At 50.5% G+C, this 19,738-nt stretch overlaps 1 protein-coding gene across 3 annotated transcripts in view; it reads right to left on the bottom strand.

Annotated features, from left to right (window-relative positions):
- Positions 1-19,738, bottom strand: part of CNPY1 (canopy FGF signaling regulator 1) — a 130,822-nt gene that overhangs the window by 26,990 nt on the left and 84,094 nt on the right. For all 3 annotated transcript variants that reach the window (XM_053608889.1, XM_053608890.1, XM_053608888.1), the window contains exon 2: positions 18,358-18,470. In XM_053608889.1, the coding sequence (XP_053464864.1) occupies positions 18,358-18,456 (99 nt within the window). In that variant the 5' untranslated portion in view covers positions 18,457-18,470. The remainder of the gene's footprint in view (positions 1-18,357; positions 18,471-19,738) is intronic.

Genomic DNA, 19,738 nt, shown 5'->3' on the forward strand with positions numbered 1-19,738 from the left:
CATTTGCTGGGATTCCTCAAAAACCTTTGGCCGTGCTTTCCTCCTCACTTGGAGGTGAGAGTGGGCGGGCGTGGGGTGGGGAGCACATGTGGTGGTGTGGACCATATGGGCCCAGTGAGCACTTCTCACACCTTTGGGTAGCGGCTGCCAGCCTCCCTTTTAAGTCCTTCACATCACTTTCTAGCACGTTGGCCCGTGTTAATTTTTAAAAAACCACACAGATGTGAGATGTGGTGAGTAGGAGCCAGCAGTGCCAGGTGTCCCAGCTGGGGGTCTCTGTCCCTGCTCTGGTCCATACCATGAGGGTGGCAGCCCCATCACTTTGCAGAGGGGAAAACATATCCTCTAAGAGCGCGGACTTCTTGCTCAAGCTCCCAAAAGTATATGCTGAGGTCAGAAGACAAGCATGTCTGTTCAGTGCCCTGCTCTGAGTGTCAGGGGCTGGGGGAGCAAACACCTTCTCATCTTCATGGAGGTGCTAGACGCCTCTGCAGTCCTCCAAAGAGCTACCCGCACGTGTCTACTCTGCTGTCCACACTCCCCGGGCTGCTCCCTGCAGCATGTCAGTCATAGCCAGCACCAGGCAGGTACCCCAAAGTCATGGGTTCTAGGGCAACCAGCATCACAGAACGTAGTCTCCCCTCTAGCCGATCTTTCTCCAAGAAAACCAATGCGTTACCCTCCTGCCCAGTGTTCTCTGGAATGAACCATTTGAAAGCAGCCAGACTCCAAGCTGTGGCTACTGAATCCAGGCTTCCCCAGGGGAGCCGAACTGTGCCCACTGCGTCGTAGGCTCCCTTTGTCCTGGGGGGAACAGTGCAATCCTCTGAACACATCCCATTATCCTCCATTCTTTACCCGATTTGTGGCTTCAAACAATTCTTATTCAGTGGAATAAGGAGCAATTAACAGGACTAGGGATTTATTAAGGATAAGTCATGCCAGACAGTTTTGACAGCTTGTTTTGAGTGTGACAGAATTACAAAATCCAAGGTTAGATGCATTATGTATTTAGACTTTTGTGCAGCCTCTAATACCAGGCTTGTGAAATTATTCTTGCCAAATGGTCTGAACCAGCCTGGATGAGACAGTCTCAGGTCCTAGAAGCCAACACTGTGATCAGAGACAAAGGAGAAATGGCTCAGCGTGTCCAGAGGGGGCCAGGAGTGGCAGGAAGTGGGGGGACGCTCATGAGGGGGCATAAAGGTCGATGTTAGGGTTTGGCTCCTGTAACATCTTCATTATTGCTCTGGAGAGAGAGGGCACACAAAGCCATGTGGGAGGGTGACAAGGCCAGCTAGCCTCTCCCTACAGCTGCTTAGCGGCTTCCAAACATGAAGAGATGGAGGTCCCAGAGCAACAGCAGAACTGGGTATATCCCCTTCCTGCTGCCCCAAAACACCCCACAGGAAGGCACAGAAAGGGTCCCTAATGGAATTAGAGTGTGCAGAGGGTCCCGGGGCGTCCTGCAGTAAGGGCTGGGGTGGGGTGAATTGTGTCCCAAGAGAGATGCTCTGGTCCTAGCCCAGTACCTGGGAGGTAACCTTGCTCAGAAAAAGGGTGTTCGCTAATATAATTATTTAAGATGACGTCCTATTCGGTTAGGATGGCTTCTAATCCAGGATGACTGTTATTCCTGCAGGAAGGGACACAGACACACACAGAAGGACGGCAGTCCTGTGACTATGGCGTGGCACACCTCCACCCCAGAAGCACTTGGGATGACCAGCCACCACCAGAGGCACAGCTCCTCACTCTGAGCCCCCAGGAGGAGCCAGCCCTGCTCATGCCTTGGTTTTGGGCTTCAGCCTCGTGACTGTTTCAGAATAAGTTTCTGTTTAACCCACCTGATGCATAGGGCTTTGTTGCTGCCACCCTGGGACACTGGTACAAGCCATATCTCAGAAATGCAGAATCAAGGAGCGGAGGCTGATGGCCCCATCTCCCCCTCCAGGCCGAGGTGCAGTGGTGAACTGGAGCACTCTGAAGGCTGGAGCAGAGTCCCTCCAAGGTACAAGTGAGGAAAGAGGAGGTTTCACCCTCTAGGGAGCCCCAGGGAGGAGTCGGGTCACTTGGGTCCTCCACAGCACACCCGTTAGCTGGCGCTGGTGGCACTTGATGGCATCTTTGGCCCGTATTTATAAAATGGAGCACACGCATCACCAACGCTTGGTTAATCGACCCTAATTCTGTACTGAGCTACTATGATCTTTAATTCCCTCCCACCGTACCCTCTGATAATTATTATTTTTTTATCTGTTCAGGAGTACTGAATCATCTGTTTTATTTCTTCTCCCTGAGGACAGTGTAGCATTCAGTCCTGCTAAATGTCCAGATTCTAACGCGATTTCTCCCTCTTAAACAGACTGTTTGGTTCCCAGAACACCGACATTCCACTCCTGCCATAGACCAGCGGTAGTCAACCTTTTGTAACAATGAAAATACATCGTGGCCTTCAGAAGGTTGAGAACCACTGCTAGACGCTGTGACTGATTTTCAGGGTTGTCCCAGCCGGTACCACAGAGCCACAGTCGTGTGGGAGCAGAGCCTGGGAGGTGGTGCCCTGTCCCTCCTGTCCCACCCTCCACACCAGCAGGCTTCCTGTGAGTTTGTCTCTGCGTCTCATCTATAAAGCGTCAGCTCTGATCTCACAGCCCCTTCGTGTCGTACGGGGTGTGATTGGCTAAAACCAGGTGTCATAGACATGACATCATCACATTAAACTCCCAGGAGAGTGACAGGTGACATCATCAAATTAAATCCCAGGAGGGGAACAGGTGCTGACTCCTCTGTTTTTTCTTGATGCTCTATCGCTCTCCCAGAGTCTTCACAAAATATCAGAAATAGTCCCCAAACACTGCACGGAGCCCATGGAGAAGAGATGGCGCAGCTATAGTCAGCCATTTATTCATTCATGCTTTCATTTTATGGAAATTGAGAACACACTAAGCAAAATATTACACTATGTGGTACATGGAATTGGGTTTCGAGATAAAATGTAATCAAGGGTAGAGATGTATCACAGCACACAAGTAACCAGAAGGAAATGTGGAATTTAACAAATGCTCTAAAAATGCTTCTGAAGTTCAGAAGTTTTGAGGGCATATCTGCTATCTCAGTACCCCATAAATTCATCTTCTTAAAAAGTGACACAGTGGGGGTAGTAAGATTGATTTAGTGGATGGCGCATAAATTCATTATTTAAACATAAAGGTACAAACCATTGGAAGAAAACACATAAAAGTATTGGTCTAACCAAGGGCAGGGGACCTTTTGAAGCCGGGGGAGAGTCAGTGTGGTCAAAGATGAGTCACAGGCCAGTCACGGCCCAGGGAAGCACGCTCCTGCACCTACGATTGATCTTTACCTAACAGCAGTGTAAAAAGTGAGCAAGCCAGCAGAACAATGGGTGAAGCCTAAAACCAGGCAGCTGGAAACCAAGGAAATCTAAACCACATGCTGGTGACGGTGTGATCAACTTCACTAGTAGCCCATGAAAGGGAAAGTAAGACACCAGTGAAGTGCCATTTTTCACTTAACTAGATTACCAAACATTAAAAGAATGAATGACATTACCCAGTGCTGGCAAAAATGCAGGAGAGCAGGCTGTCTCATTCATCCCTGGTGGGACACAGACAAGGCAACCTTCAGGGACAGCAACCCAACAACCTGGATATGGGTTTAAATGTGCACATGCCCTTTGCCCCTCGCCCTTCAGGAATCTATTTCCCATAGAAATCAGAGCAGCGATGCATAAGGGCATATGTTAACGTTGTTGTGTGGTGACAAAGCCCTGGAGATGGCCTGAATGCTCACCTCCAGAAGCATGGCCTTGTAAGTGGGGGGCGGCCATGCACTATGTTTAAAAACAAGTTTGATCTCTGCTATGGACCTGGAGATGTCCAAGATATACTCTTCCCGAGGGAGGCGTCTCAGCATGTGAGGGATGCTTTCACAAAATACCGCCGACCAGGTGGCCTAAACAGCAAAACAGTATTTTCTTACAGTTTTGGAAGCTGGAAGTCCAAGATCAAAGTGGTGGAGGACCCTGTCCAGGGCAGGGGTGGTGGGTGGGGGCTCTTCTTGGCATTTAGACAGTGGTTTCATCAAGCAGCAGCCACACTGCTGAGAGAGACCTTGGGTGTCCCTCCCCTGCTCCCAGGCTGGATCACAGCTGACTGCAGCCTCCCACTCCTGGGCTCGGTGGTCCTCCTGCCTTCCAAGCGTCTTTCTCTTTTCCTAAGGACACGAGTCCTATGGGATCCAGGCTTCACCCCTGTGACCTCGTTTAACCTCCATCACCCCCTCAGAGACCATCTCTAGCACAGTCACCTGGGGAGTCGGCATCGTGGAGGACATAGTTCAGACCATTGCATGAGGCAAACATTTACACTCACGCGCCACGTCCACGTTCTTCAGAGGAACACATGTAGCATGACTTTACTGTTACTTAAACACGGCAAAGAAAACACTGGCCATGAAGCCTTTTCCCTCTGAGTGAGCGCGGAGTCCGCCGGGAAGGCCGTGCCTTTCCCCGTGCTCATGGGACTGAGTGGGGGAAGCATGGTGGGGGGCACTGACCGGCCTTTTCTTCATACACCACTAGTTAATATCATCATGTATTGCTTTGGTAATTTAACATTTTAATGAAGAAAACATTTGAAAACCTGAGCTGGCATCATCAGGTGCCTGAGGTTCCTCCAGTCTGATTTGCTTATGGCCTGGAACCCTGCACAGCCAACCCAGGGCTCCTGCTCCACCACCAGGCCCCAGGTGGGGGCTTTCCCAGGAGCCCACAGAGGCCTAACCACTCTGTGATGAGCATCGGGACAGCTTGAGAGCTGTCTTGCTAAACAGGTGACCTTATTAGAGGAACCAGCAACCCTCTAAAATATTGGCAGTGACCCTCAACTCTGCATTTCCATGTAAGAGGGAGGGCAGAACTCTCCAGAATGCCCACACTCAGTTCCCACCAATGTGGCTAGAGAGGGCTCCTTCCCTCTGATGTTTTCAAAAGTTCAGGAAAAAGGGCATGGAAAGGCCCAAAGACCCTAATTATTTTTTCACTTGACTGAAACAATGGGCAGGAGAATAAGAGCTCTTTCAATATAAAATTTAAAATCTCTCCACCAGAGCTCTCTCCACACCAGAACTTCCTTTAATCACTTAAATTCATCTTATTGACCACGTAGGACTGTGGTGGGGGCAGGTCGCGGAGCCCAGGCCCCTCCATTCTTGGGCAGTTGGGTTCACACTGCTCTGACAAGGTCAGACATCCCTGTCCCTTTCCTGTCCCACTTTACCCTACGCCGTGGGGGCATCCACAAGGACAGGGGCAGCACCACCAACATGGGGCCACGTGAGGACCGCTCCTCAATCCCGAGTGGAGAGAAGGGACAATCACAACCAGCAGGGAGGTGGCTGGGGGAGAGGGCAGCACCTGGATTAGACCCCCAGCCCCTAGGGTACAGGCCAAGGCGGCGACAGCCCAGAGCCATGTGAAGCACGCACTGTCCTCCCGTCTGTGGAGCATCACAGCTCCCATTTTTCTCCAAGTATGTGCCATCCTGGACTCTTTAAATTTCTCTCTTGTTAAAGACCTGGCTATATACAAAGATTCTCCACTTAGAAGAAAACAGCTTCACATCCGCAGTGAGCATTCCAGGATGCAGAGCCCAGGAGTCAAGAACAAGTCAGCTCTGGAGGTTGTTGCTGGGGGATGAGAGGCCCAGTGTGGCCATTTCCCGGTCCTGCAGGAGAAACCCCGAGGGTAGCTTTCTTTTTTTTTTTTTTTTTATTGTTGGGGATTCATTGAGGGTACAATAAGCCAGGTTACACTGATTGCATTTGTTAAGTAAAGTCCCTCTTGCAATCATGTCTTGCCCCCAGAAGGTGTGGCACACACCAAGGCCCCACCTCCTTCCCTCTCTCTGCTTTTCCTCCACCTCCCCAAACCTTAATTGTCATTAATTGTCCTCATATCAAAATTGAGTACATAGGATTCATGCTTCTCCATTCTTGTGATGCTTTACTAAGAATAATGTCTTCCACTTCCATCCAGGTTAATACGAAGGATGTAAAGTCTCCATTTTTTTTAATAGCTGAATAGTATTCCAAGGTATACATATACCACAGCTTGTTAATCCATTCCTGGGCATTTAGGCTGTTTCCACATTTTGGCAATTTTGTAAATTGAGCTGCAATAAACAGTCTAGCACAAGTGTCCTTATGATAAAAGGATTTTTTTCCTTCTGGGTAGATGCCCAGTAATGGGATTGCAGGATCAAATGGGAGGTCTAGCTTGAGTGCTTTGAGGTTTCTCCATACTTCCTTCCAGAAAGGTTGTACTAGTTTGAGTCCCACCAGCAGTGTAAAAGTGTTCCCTTCTCTTGCATATTTTGAATCAGACAAAAGCTTGATAACTAGGATCTATAGAGTACTCAAATTAATCCACATGAAAAAGCCAAGAATCCCATATATCAATGGGCAAGAGACACGAATAGAACCTTCTCTAAAGAAGACAGACAAATGGCTAACAAACATATGAAAAAATGTTCATCATCCCTATCTATTAGAGAAATGCAAATCAAAACCACCCTGAGATACCATCTAACCCCAGTGAGAATGGCCCACATCACAAAATCTCAAAACTGCAGATGTTGGCGTGGATGCCAAGGGTAGCTTTCTGCGTGAGCTGTTCTGGTGCACAGGGCTTACAGCCTCCGTCTTTCACGCTGCCAGGCCTCAGCTGTCCCCTCTCCAGCTGCTGGGGGTTTAGGAGTTTGGTCCTGCTTGTCACCTGCTGTTACAGAGCAGCGCAGACTGACGTCATCCTCTGTTAGTTCTAGAGCCTGGAATCCACGCTCAGCAGTGGGGTGGGGCTGTGCTCTCTCTGAAGGCTGCAGGGAGGATCCTTCCCAGCCTCATCCCAAGTCTGGTGGTCCCTGACGATGCTTGGTGGACCTTGGCTTGTAGGCATATCATGCCAATCTCTGCCTCCACCCTTAGCTGGTGCTCCCCACTCTGTCCCTGTGTCTCCTTGTCACTGTCTTATGAGGGTGCCAGTCACTGGATTAGGGCCCACCCCATGACCTCGTCTTGACTGATGACACCTACAGGGGTCCTCTTTCCAAACAAGGTGGCACTCTGGGGTTCTGGGGGGACACTGTTCAACCCAGGGCACTGCCTCCCTGGCCTGGGGCCCAGCCTGCCGTGCACCTCCCCAGCTTGCGCCATGCAGATTTGTCTGTCTCCAGACTGGATCTAAATCAGTCAGAGAGCCTCAAAGTATGCTCCAGCAGAGTCATCTTCACACGTGCCATAAGCCAGCACTTGCTCCAAACACTGGAGTTCTGGATCTGGGTAGAGAAAATTCCTATGAGAAAATCCTCAGCACTGTTGACGTGGAGGACCAAATAGCCCTGTGCAGCGGGACTGCCCAGCACCCTGACCTCTACCACTAGCTGCCAACAGCCCCCTCCCCTCTCATCGTGCAAAAAATAAACATCTCCAGCCATTGCCAATTGTCCAGTAGGGAGCAAAATCACCCCCAGGTGAGAACCACTACTGTGGAAGCTGGTTCCAGAGGTTGGAACTTGTGCTCAACAGTCCTAACGGGACAGAGGCTCTCTGTGCTCTGGTCTGCTGGTCACCCTGCCTGGGTCTTCTGTACAGCTTTGTCCAGGTTGGACCCTTTGTGCCATGTGCTTTGACTTATAAAACCAGGCAGAACCAACCTTCCTGCTCCTGGACACAGCCTGCCTGGTTCCTGCAAGCACACCCTCCTGATACTCGAGGCCACAAAGAGCAACTCTGTTCATTAGTGGGCTTCTCATTCTAGACAGACTTTTGTCAAAGGGAAACTGGGCTCATGCTATAGCAAAGTTCTTGACAAGTAATCTCTGCCTTCTATGCTAAAGGTTTATTTTCTAAAAAATAGAAAAAGCAGGGAATAGAGGCCAAACAACAATATGCAAGTAATTAGACCAATTGTGACATCTAGAATTGGGAGGTTTAGGTACCAATTCAGAACACAGAGCAACATTTGAGTCAGTATACAGGTGACGCCGGAGTGCCAGATGCCTGCCCCTGGCTGGTCCTGACTGTCATCCACTGCTCAGAGCCCGTCCTTCTCTTCCTGTCTTCAAAGCTTAGGGTTTAGCATTTGGTCAGACGGGGTGCCCTGAACAAGATGCGTTCGAAGAAGGAATCATTCCTTGTTTGTGTCTCTGTTTCTAAGTGCTGCTCACTTGGCCCTTCGGAGCCCTCCCCCCATTCAGCTTCTCACAGTCAAGCCAGGCAGATGGCAAACAGGAAACCCCAGCAAGAATGTCAGCCCTTGTGGCCCAGGGCAATGCCCCAGACATGGGGAAAGGGCTATTTTGTTTCAGCAGCTCCCCCAAAATACATAAGCCTTGAGCCTCTTGCCCCCATCAACCAGAACCCTGAGAGAATGAGTAACAGCATCTCCGTGGACATCCTGACCCCCACCGCACGTGCCACACTGAAGTGGAGAATAGGGTCGCAGGTGGACAGTCTGAGCAAGCGAAACAGAATATGCGTGAACGGGTCCGTTCAAAATAACAAATGGGATTTCACCCAGACCAGCGGTTCTCAACCTGTGGATCGCAACCCCTTTGTAACAATGAAAATATATCCTGCGTATCAGATATTTACATTACGATTCATAACAGTAGAAAAATTACAGTTACGCAGCAGCAACAGAAATAATTTTATGGTTGGGGGTCACCACATCATGAGGAACTGTATTAAAGGGTCGCGGCATTAGGAGGCATTAGGAAGGTTGAGAACCACTGACTCAGACCAATGTCTAGGAGGATCCTCTATAAGTAAAAATGACGCCAGCATCTAAAGAGGAAAAAGTTGGTTCTGAAAATTCAGCACCATTTTTCCACAGGTGATTTATGATGGAGAGAGCGTCAGTGATTTCACTTGCAGAAGAGAGCTGTGTCTGCGTGCACCTGCGGGCTCTGCATCCTTCTCGAGGTCATTGTCCTTCTCAACGATTCTCCGGCAGGATTTTCCACCTCTTTAGAACTGGGACACCTAATTATCCATTGCTTTATTTTATGGCATCTACCACCTCCCCCCATAAACTCCTGCTGGAAAATTGTTTGAATCAGACCCAAGTGAAAAGAATTTGTATTTAAAATCTCACAGTAACCCTACAATGTCTTCCCGTCCCACACGAATGGTGTAACTGTCCAGTCTGGCAATAGACCAGGCTTTCCCTTCCAGCTATGGGGCTTTAGTATCCTTTGGAAATGTCATGAAGTTCATCTCATGAATCAGGAAAATTCATGCCTCCAAACGCCACCTGCCTCAGTCTGTAGTGAGAGAACAAAATATGCTAATTTCTCCTTCATCAACCTCATTAACTACCAAAAAATCCCAGATTTATATCCATTCAAGTTTCTTACTTACAGATATTATTTAAAAATACCTGGACATCTCTACAGAATCTTCTGTTGCAGTCAGAATAACTAATAAAAAACCACAGAGGGATATCACCTATGTGGCACTTGCCATGTACAGGGAACTGCAGAAACAGGGTTTCCAAACGGCTTCACCCCCTGCAGCATCCTCAGACCCCCAGGGTCCCCAGCCTCCTGGCCTCTTAAACACCAGGCAGAGAAGGCAGAGAAGGCAAAGTCAGCACCCCCAATTCAGAGCCTTCCATCTTTAGCTGGCAAACAGGTGAGGCTGCTCTGATGTCCCACCTCGGAACACACCCATTAGTCAGAGAAGCAAGAAATTGTTCCCAACTCTCCAAACCAGGTGATGTTTGTTCATATCCTGTCTAGGTGAGTGCCGGCGTGAGGGAACAAGAGAGGTCTGCACAGCAGCTAGCGGCCTGTGGGGAGAGCCCACAGGGTGACAGCGAGAGCCAGCCTGGAGTCCAGCTCCCCAGTGCCTGGTAGGTCTCTGGCCTAGCTCCACAGTCCTGTCCTGGTTGAGACCCTGAGCAGCAGAAGTTGATATCAACTTTGAAATCCACTCACCACAACGTCAGGAAAATGACGTATGCAAATCTGAGCACCTTTGATCAGAAAGGCAATATCTAGAGGATTAAGTCAAGTTTCTCACTTAGAGGAGGAAAGCACTCAGTCTGTAACAGCCTGCTGCCACTCAGCAAAGCTCATCCTCCTGCCTTGGTCTCGTGGACACACCCACAGCACGTTGCTCTCGCTGCTTTGTTTCAGCGTCCTCCGAGAGGATTAAAATAATCTCTCCCTTTTAATTTTGTGTCACCCCTTCTTCCCACATTCCTTGGGAATGGCATGAATTTTTAATCCCCCCTTTGCGGGAGGGGAAGGAGGTTGTTAACCTCTTGTCAAAGCAGAGTCCAGAGGGCAGGAGCCAGGGAGAAAGGTCCCCCTGCTGGACCCGTGGAGAAGGACATCGCCCAGGTAGGCAGGGCAGGGCCCTAAAAGTGGGCCGCAGGAGAAATGCACCTCCTTCCTCCCCAGGGCCTGCAGCTCAGGCTTAGTGACCTGCCTCACACTCTCTGCACTGAGAGAGGTGGTGTCGAGCACCTGAGCCCGTGTTGTGCACAAACCGACACACGTCCGTGCCCAGGCAGGCCTCGAAACACACACAGACACACAGGCCCACCCCCAGGCAGGCCCAGATACACACACAGACACACAGGCCCATGATTTCGTGTGTAGCTGTGTATTAGTGTGGACTTGTGACATCCTGTATAGGTGTGGATTAGTGTGGACCTGTGACTTCATGTGTAGCTGTGGATTAGTGTGGACCTGTGACTTCCTGTGTAGCTGTGGATTAGTGTGGACCTGTGATTTCGTGTGTAGCTGTGGATTAGTGTGGACCTGTGACTTCCTGTGTAGCTGTGGATTAGTATGGACCTATGATATCATGTGTAGCTGTGGATTTATGTGGACCTGTGATTTCGTGTGTAGCTGTGGATTAGTATGGACCTGTGACTTCCTGTGTAGCTGTGGATTAGTGTGGACCTGTGACTTCATGTGTAGCTGTGGATTAGTGTGGACCTGTGACATCCTGTGTAGCTGTGGATTAGTGTGGACCTGTGACTTCCTGTGTAGCTGTGGATTAGTGTGGACCTGTGACTTCCTGTGTAGCTGTGGATTAGTGTGGACCTGTCATTTTGTGTGTCGCTGTGGATTAGTGTGTAACCGTGATTTCCTGTGTAGCTGTGGATTAGTATGGACCTATGATTTCCTGTGCAGCTGTGGATTAGTGTGGAACTGTGACTTCCTGTGTAGCTGTGGATTAGTGTGGACCTGTGTCTTCCTGTGTAGCTGTGGATTAGTGTGGACCTGTCATTTTGTGTGTCGCTGTGGATTAGTGTGTAACCGTGATTTCCTGTGTATCTGTGTATTAGTGTGTAACTGTGAGTTCGTGTGTAGCTGTGGATTACTGTGGACATGTCATTTCGTGTATAGCTATGCACACCACTAAATCACAGCTATTACTGTTATGTCTGGATTCAGAGGAGATGTTTTGATTGTTCTCTGCATAAGGAGTCAGGAATTGTGGCATTTTGGGGTATTAATAATCTTCCCAAATAAAATATCTTTAGGCTACCATCTCATGCTGGGGATAGCCATCTGTTACGGTGGCTTTCAATTTTCTGGACATGACCCACTTTTGACATTGCAACCCATTACATAAAGCATTACAAAATAATACTCTCTTTATCTATAAGCTATGCTTTGATATTTTTTATATTTACACACACTATGTAATACACACACACAAACACATATACATATCTTTCTACCTGCTGGTTGTACCTACTAAACAGATATTATAACTCACTAGTGGGAGTGGATTTCTGATGGACCAAATCCCCCTTCACTTCCTGGCTGGCCCACCCCTCTCGTTTCTTTAGCAAACAGAACCCCATGTCTAATTGTGCAGGTTGTGCACTGCACAAGTCCAGGGCACCATAACACCCTGCTGTTGTGCAGCACAGTACAGGGTGGGCTACCTCTGTCGACAGTGTTGGGGCAAAGGGAACATTTCTCTTCTCTTTTTGAAGGTTTACCAAAATGACTGACAATAGACAGATTACTAGGGGGGAAAGCCATAAAAATGCATTAATGTGCAGGAGTAAAGAAGCCATATAAAAATGAGACTTGAAGAAGGGCCAGATGAATGAAGCTTAAATTCCCTCTTCACAGAGGACAGGAAGTGGGGGCTACAGGTCATTCTCAGGAGCAGCAGATAACTCTTAGGGGAGTGAACAGACCTGGAGGTAGATAGCTCCCTACCCAGGGGACTAGCATTTTTTTTTTTTTTTTGCAGTTTTAGCATTTTATAGGGAGGCAAGGGCAGGGCTGTGCTGTGAGCAAGGCTGGCTGTGCTGACTGAGACTAGAGGGGCTCTCTGAATGGACAAGAGTCTCCATGGGTGTTCTGATGACTTGTAGACTTCTCTGGGTTGTGGAATCTTTTCTGGCTATGTGATGAGGCTCCTGGGGAGACAGTCTTAAGACAATTGCATTAAATTTTTTTTTTATTATTAAATCATAGCTGTGTACATTAATGCAATCATGGGGCACCGTACACTGGTTTTATAGACCATTTGACATATTTTCATCACACTGGTTAACATAGCCTTCCTGGCATTTTCTTTAATTGCATTTCTTTTGGAAAGAAGTTTCCTGGGTCAGATAAGGAAACTCGAGAGAGAATCTCTTCCTGCACGTGGGGCTGGGAAGGAAACCAGAGAAGGCTAGAAAGTTCTTGGTTCTGAGGCAGCTCCTAAGACCTTCCAGTTGTTTCTAAACTCAAGGTGCTCCAAGAGCCACTTTGGGGTGTCATCTCTGCACCCTAATAATAGTAAATGACATTGGAATTTGTCTAAATTTACTTAGTGAATTAAATTAGTGCCAAAAATGAGTCACTAAAGCTCTTTGGGCCTCATCAGCCAAGTTAAAATGAAACTGATGCGGCCCAATTTCACCCCCAGGGTTGTGAGGAAACATTGAACAGCAAAGGAGCTAGTCTCCTCCTCACAACTGTCAATTCTGATGCTTTCCCTGTTTGAACATTCCAAGTTGTATAGGGAATGCTGGTGCCCACCCCTAGCTGAAGCGGAGGGCCCTCGTGCTCCATCTGCCATGCCCAGGTGGCACTCAGAGTGCAAGGCCCTAGGGCCACTCCGAGGTAGTGGGCAAAAGAGCCGGCAGTCTCAACCCAGGGACTGTAGCTCAGAGTTCCGACGTGCATAGGCAAATGTAAGCCCCCAAACTCCAGCTCCCAGCCCTGCGTGCCCCCAGAAAACAGAGATTCATTGAGACCCTTGTTCACAGGGATCTGCCTGCCATGATTATCAGGGGAGGAGGATAAATACTTGCTGGCAAAGTAAACATGAAGGGCCATCTCTGGACTGTGTAGAGCTGTGTTGCTAACTGTATTTTACTACAACTGCCATTAATCCAAAGTTTTAAGAAGTAAATAAAAAACAGAAAAGTATCCTCAGCGCTGAAATGCTGGCTGTGTTTTGCTGAATAGACATGGCTTTGTAAGGAAGCAGGGGAAGTGTCAAGGGGGAGTGTTCCCACCCACCCAGGCGGCGGGATGGTCTCTGACCTGTTAGTAGCTACGCGGGTGCTGCGCAGTCTGCGCTCTCAACTCCGGGCTTCAAGGAGCATTCCCTGCAGAGCCTCCCACTGCCCCCAGTTGCAAAATGAGAGCTTTGCCAGTGGAGGACAACCATTGCGTGTCACAAACAGCAGCAAGCAAAAGGTTGAGAGCAGCACTAAAAACAAAACCCTGGCTAAGAAGGGTGTTTCCAACTGGAACAGGCGGTAAATCTCTGGGAACTAAGGGCTGCATATGTTGTGTGTTACTAAATAGCTGCCACCTCATCGTCTCTATTTTTATAAGCTGTCCCACAAAATCGATAACATTTGAAGACCTCTGAGCTATCTGGAGGATGATGTCAATTAAAATAAATGAGCCTTATTTTCTAATAATTCCCTGTGCCACACAACCCATTCCTCCTCCCCTCTAGCCAATTCAGCAGGCCAGCCTCAGCTCAGGTGTGGGGGCCCACCAAGTCCGGCTTCCAGGCTGCCCCACCCCCACAGCCCGGAAGGTAACAGCTGTAACTCAAGGGCAGCTGGGACACCCTTCCCCAAGGGTCTTGCTGTCCTGCCCTGGCCCAGACAGGGTGTGGATGGAGCCTTGGGCCCTGTGTCCCTCTGGAGAAAGTTTCCAGTCTCTTCCTGGACTCACAGTCACAACGCGGAGGTGGTCTGAGGATCTCCAGCACTCAGAAACCACGCCAGACCCCCAGAGGGGATGAGCTGCCCCAAAGGGCCTTTTTGCTACAGCCTTAACTGGGATTCTCCCGGGACTATTTACTTGGGAGATTATGGAGAGGGGAAGGAAGGCTGCATTTGCAAACTGGTTGTCCCCCCCCCGCCCCCACCGTCCCCGGCACTGAAAGGAGCTTAATTCTACTGGAACACACCCAGAGGGGCTCTCACTGAGGGTACGTTTGTTCCCTTGTGCCAAGTTGGGGACGTGGCCAGGCAGAGAAGGCAGAGCTGGCAGCAGGAAGGCAGGGAACGCTGAAGGACGGCAGACGGCAGATGTGGCCCAGTCCCGCCAGCTCCCTCCCTCAGACTCAGGGGTCTGAGAGTGACCAGGCTCCAGTGTGCGACTTCTCCCCACGGTAGGGCAGCCCTTCCTCATGGACGGATGTGTCAAGGGAGGAAACACAGACCAAGAGCTCAAGGCAAGGCCTGTTCAGAGCCACAGAGTGACAAGATGCAGGAGCTCAGCCTGCAGGAGCCAGGTGCAGAGCCCAGGACCTGGCGATAGCAGGTGGGGGAGACTGGGGCCCTGACTGCTGTAGGACAGGCCTGGGCATGGCAACAGACTTCCCAGGTACTCTGAGCACCCTCAGGGCTCAGTGGAGGCTGACCCACCCCTGGGGCATTACTGCTAGTAAATCCAGTGAAAGTCCTAGGGCCAGTGGACTTCTCCAGAAGCCACAATGCTGATAATGGCAGAATACAAAGAACCGGGAAAACGTCAGGGGTGAGGGGAGGAGAGAGTCAGCGAGAGCATGCTCGGGACTTCCTCAGATCCCTAGGGCAGAATGCAGGACAGATGGGCCCTCCCTGGCACCTGCCTTCACCAGGGATGGAGCCAGGTGGGGCAGTGGCTGCCCGGGGTCACTGCACAGAGCCACTGTCTCACTGGCTGCCCTCCTGCAAGTCTTCTAACCAAGGGAGAGCTGGCCCTGAAGAAGTGGCTGAGCCACACATCCTTCCATGCACGTCACCCTGCCTGACTAAGCACAGAGCAGACACCACGTGGACACAGCCTGTCACATACTTTGGGGCCACATGGTGCTTGAGAGCCCAACTCATCCTCTCTCACCTCCCAATCTCCCTCAGGAATGTAGTTTCTCAGAGGCACCCCCCACCTCTCCAACCCAGGGGTGAGCTCTCCAGGGACCCCATGGTAACAGCCCCTCAGCTTTGAGGACACAGCTTGGGGATCAGAGTTTCATTCCTTCCTTATAGAGCAGTGGTTCTTAACCTTCCTAAGGTTGCAATGTATTTTCATTGTTATAAAGGGGTCGTGACCCACAGGTTGAGGACTGCTGGTATAGAGACGCGGGAAGAAGAAAAATGCAGATGTGCCCTGTGGTGAGCCACACTGGGCAGGGAACACTTCCTGGCAGCCAGGAACCTTCCCATGTTCTTTGCTGAATGGGTTCTGTGGCCACCACACAGGAGAGAGCAATGAGTCTGCTGTGGCCCCAGGTGCTCACCTGGCCCTGATCCAGGCAGAGACCCCTGTGCTCAGAGTTTGGTCAAGGAATCGCTGGCTGAAGAAAACAGCCCCACGGGGTTGTGACTCATAGCACAGGAGAGTTTTCTGAGTGGGAAAGATTAGAGACCTCCTAGGAGCCTCCTGGGGAAGAGGGTGGAGCTATTTGAAATCTGGGAACTGTTGACCTATCACACCACGAGTCAACCAGAGGAAGAATGCTGACCACCCACCTACCTAAGCATGGCCTTGAAGGCAGCTCTCCCAGCAGCTCAGGCCAGGTCTACCCCACCACACCTCTGCAGGGGATCTTGCTGGGCAGCAGTCTCCAGTGGAGCTGGCCTCTGCCCCTTCCTGCCCTGCAGCTCCAGGTAAGAGGTTGGCTGATGGCACCCGTTCCCTATAGCTATGGCTTTCAGGTCAGCCTGGTCACACATTGGGACACAGTGCAGTGACTGCTTCCAAATTACTTTGCAGACCCAGTGCTTCTGGAAAATTTGGAAAAGTGACTTCATCTTGATCCCCTCTGGTTGTCAAGAGAAGGCAGGGTTGTGGCCTGTGTCCTCCAGGTAAATCTGTCTGGCTTGGAAGGGGCCACTGGAAACCCAGACTCCTACACAATGGCTCCTGGGCTGTGTCACCAAGTATGGTGCGTGAACATGGGAGGGCGGAAAACACAAGTTGGTGCCACGTGATGGCAGGGTCACAGCCCCCATCCCAAGTCTCCATCACCTCCTGGTAACAGAGATATCAGTCTCTGAGCAGGGCTACTGTCCAGCAGGCTGTCAGCAAGGGACAGCCAGTGCCCTACAGCCCATGCCCCTCTCCTCCAGGACCCTGCAGTCATTCCCTTTGCCCTCTCTCCCTTCCTACCCTCTGGAGAAAGACATCCTCCTCCCCATCACAGAGCCTAGGCTCTAAGTTAGCGGTTCTCAACCTGTGGGTCACAACCCCTTTTTAACAATGAAAATACATTTCGGCATTAGGAAGGTTGAGAACCGCTGCTCTAAGTTATCAAAGTAGTAAGAGTCAGTTTATTTTTAAATCTACGCTGGCAAACATATACACACAGAGACACACGCAGACACACACTCACACATAGACATACACACGCATGCACACTCTCACATAGACACACAGATACATGCACACATAGACGCACTCACGCACATATAGACATGTGTAGACACACACACAGACACACTCCCATGTAGACACACACGTATGTAGACACACATACACACACATTTACTCAGACACACACGCACGCTTACACATCTTCCCTAGCCCTGCGTGACAATAAGAATCAGCTCAGGCTGAGTGTCAGGGGCCAGGACTGCTCCAGGGGTGGAGGGATGCGTCCAGCACTCAGGTGACCACTGTGGACCTAGGTATTCCCAGATGCAGGTGTCACCCCTGCAGCAGAGCTTCCCAAGGGGCTGCATGAGGCCCATCCTATGAAATTGTCGAAGACGCCTCCTGAAGGTCGCCTATGCACGTGCCTGTGGGGAAGCTGTGGGCCCAAGAGACAGACCCCAAGTGCCCGGCTCTCCCCTGGGCACTGCTGACTTGTGGGTAATGCTTCCTTTGTATTTGTAACTTAGGCAACGTAAAAAGAAGACATGCCTTCTGTGAGGGTTGGCTGCCACTGTCCCACAACTCAGAGCACTGTGGAGCCCCGGCCCCATCTCCATTGCAGGAATGGACCAAGCATAGTCCAGAGAGGGGATGTGTGTAGACTGCCCGCCTCCCGCTGTTTGCTCTAAGACAGGGTGCAGTGCCTGGAAGGAACAACAGGACTTCCGCAATCAACTTCTGTTCTCTGAGTGACAGAGGATTGTGTGGACCAATGGTCTAGCAATAGCTCCCTCAGAACAACACTGAAACTGGCTGTGTGTTCTGGGCACTCATCACCTGCATGCTCAGAGGGGAAAGCGTCTGCTCCCTTATGGACCAGCAGCCGTGTGCAGTGGCTTCCAGGCCCCCCGCCCCTCTGGGGTATTGGGCCCTGGTATTGGGCCGACAATCTGATGCCTGACTCTGCCCCTACAGCACTCATGGGCATCTGACCCTCTGGGTGAACACAGCTTTGGGTTGTGCAAAAACAATTCTCCTCCCCGCACAGCCCAGTGCCCAGTCTGTCCTGGAGCTGGGTCCTACATCCTGCATCCCCCACCAGAAATCTGGAGGTCTCGGGGCAGGAGGGGTGTGTGGGGGGACACTCAGCCTCAGAGCCTCTCTGGGCTGCCCCTTTAGCCTCTCTGGGCCCCCTGCTGGCCTTGCCAAGAACCACGGAAGCTCTATTTTTATTCTGATGAATGCCCGGTGTTGAAATGTCTTCCGATTTGACAAGATACAAAATTTAGGTGCTGAGAGAGATACTTCAATTTCAAGCTTAAAGATTACTTTGGGTCCCCCAGGACTCAGAAGCAATTTAGAGCTGATACCCTGAACAAGAGAAAGGTTAGAAGATTAAGACCAACTGCTGTTTGGATAAATGGTTGGTAATTGCCCATATCCGCAATTATACACTGGCACATAATTTCTTTTCCGCTACCTTTCTCCTCTCCTGTGTCCCATCAGGATTTATTCGGAAGGAGCCCACCTTGATCTTCTTCTGCCGAGCCTTGGTGACGTCATGTTCCACCTCATCCATCAGGGCCCTGCACGCTGAACAAGACAGAAAACAACCGTGGTCAGGGCAGGAAAGCCAGAGCTGAGCCCTCAGCAGCGGTGTTTTGAGGTGTGGCAGCATGGGGCACCCTCTGGACCATGCTCTGGCTGGAATAGCAGGCACAGCGATGTGTTCTAGGGGCTGATGGGGATTCTTGTCCTCTGCCGAGTTTTCTAAGGTAGCCACACTGAGCCTAATTTCTCTGCATTCCCTTTTGTACTCTTTAAAAAAAAACCATATGCAATGTACTTCTGCATATAAAATGTGCTTTCTTAAAAGAATGAAGGTGTGCATACTCTGAGTGGCAGCATCTGAAAGCCCCTCTGGTTTGCATTAGTTATACCCAAGTAGCTTCTGCATTATGGGACAGGTTGGCCCAACTGGGCCTGCTCCCCAAGATACATTTTTGCTGGGCTTAAAGTCTAAGGGACTCGCCGAAACCTATTTTTACGGGCAATCCAGCTGGGTTTGCCCTTCTCCCCCTCTTCCCAGGGATGTGGCTGCCTAGCTTGAGACAGCTGAGGGTTGCATGGGTCTGAAGCTTCACAAATGAAGATCAACGAAGGGATGCCTCCAACATCAGCCTCGTTTACTGAACTGGAAACTGACTTCGGGTTTTCTGTCTTTGCCCTGTACGTGAGCTAGAAGTCAGCATGACAGGGCCAGCCCAAAGAGACAATCCCAGCGTCCAGACAGCATGAAGCAGAGGCTGCCGCAGTCTGGATGGCCCCAACCCTCTGGCTGTGAAATGAGCTTCTGAGTGGAGCGTTTGAGTGTCTGTGTTTCAGCGACTGCGTTTCAGTCTCCGTGAGGACAGCCTGACCTTCTTACCCGGAGCTGGACTCTGGCACAGCTGCCTGACACTGCGTTTAACAGCCTACTCTGCGTTTTAGAACGTGGTGGCTGATGGGCACGCTGATTACGACCAAGGCCAGTCACGGTCAAGAAGGTGGCCGTGTGCTAGGTGGCCATGAGCATTCCCACACGTCACAGCCATTTATAGATGTGCTTCTACCTGCGATGGTGGCCTAGTGCTTACACCTGTTTCTCAGAGTGGCCTGGGGAGATCAAACAACTCTTTTGGGTTTCTTGGTGGCCCAGAACACAGACCAATGTCAGTAGCTTGAGCTACCACTGGAGCACACCCTAGGCCTGGGGACACACAGGGCTCCTGCTGGCCAGGTGACCCTCGATCAGCCTGCGTTGTCATGGAACACCATGATACCTGGTATTGGGCCGTCAATCTGATGCCTGACTTCAGGCA

Source organism: Nycticebus coucang, chromosome 11 (genome assembly GCF_027406575.1).
Source record: "Nycticebus coucang isolate mNycCou1 chromosome 11, mNycCou1.pri, whole genome shotgun sequence".
Taxonomy (NCBI): domain Eukaryota; kingdom Metazoa; phylum Chordata; class Mammalia; order Primates; family Lorisidae; genus Nycticebus; species Nycticebus coucang.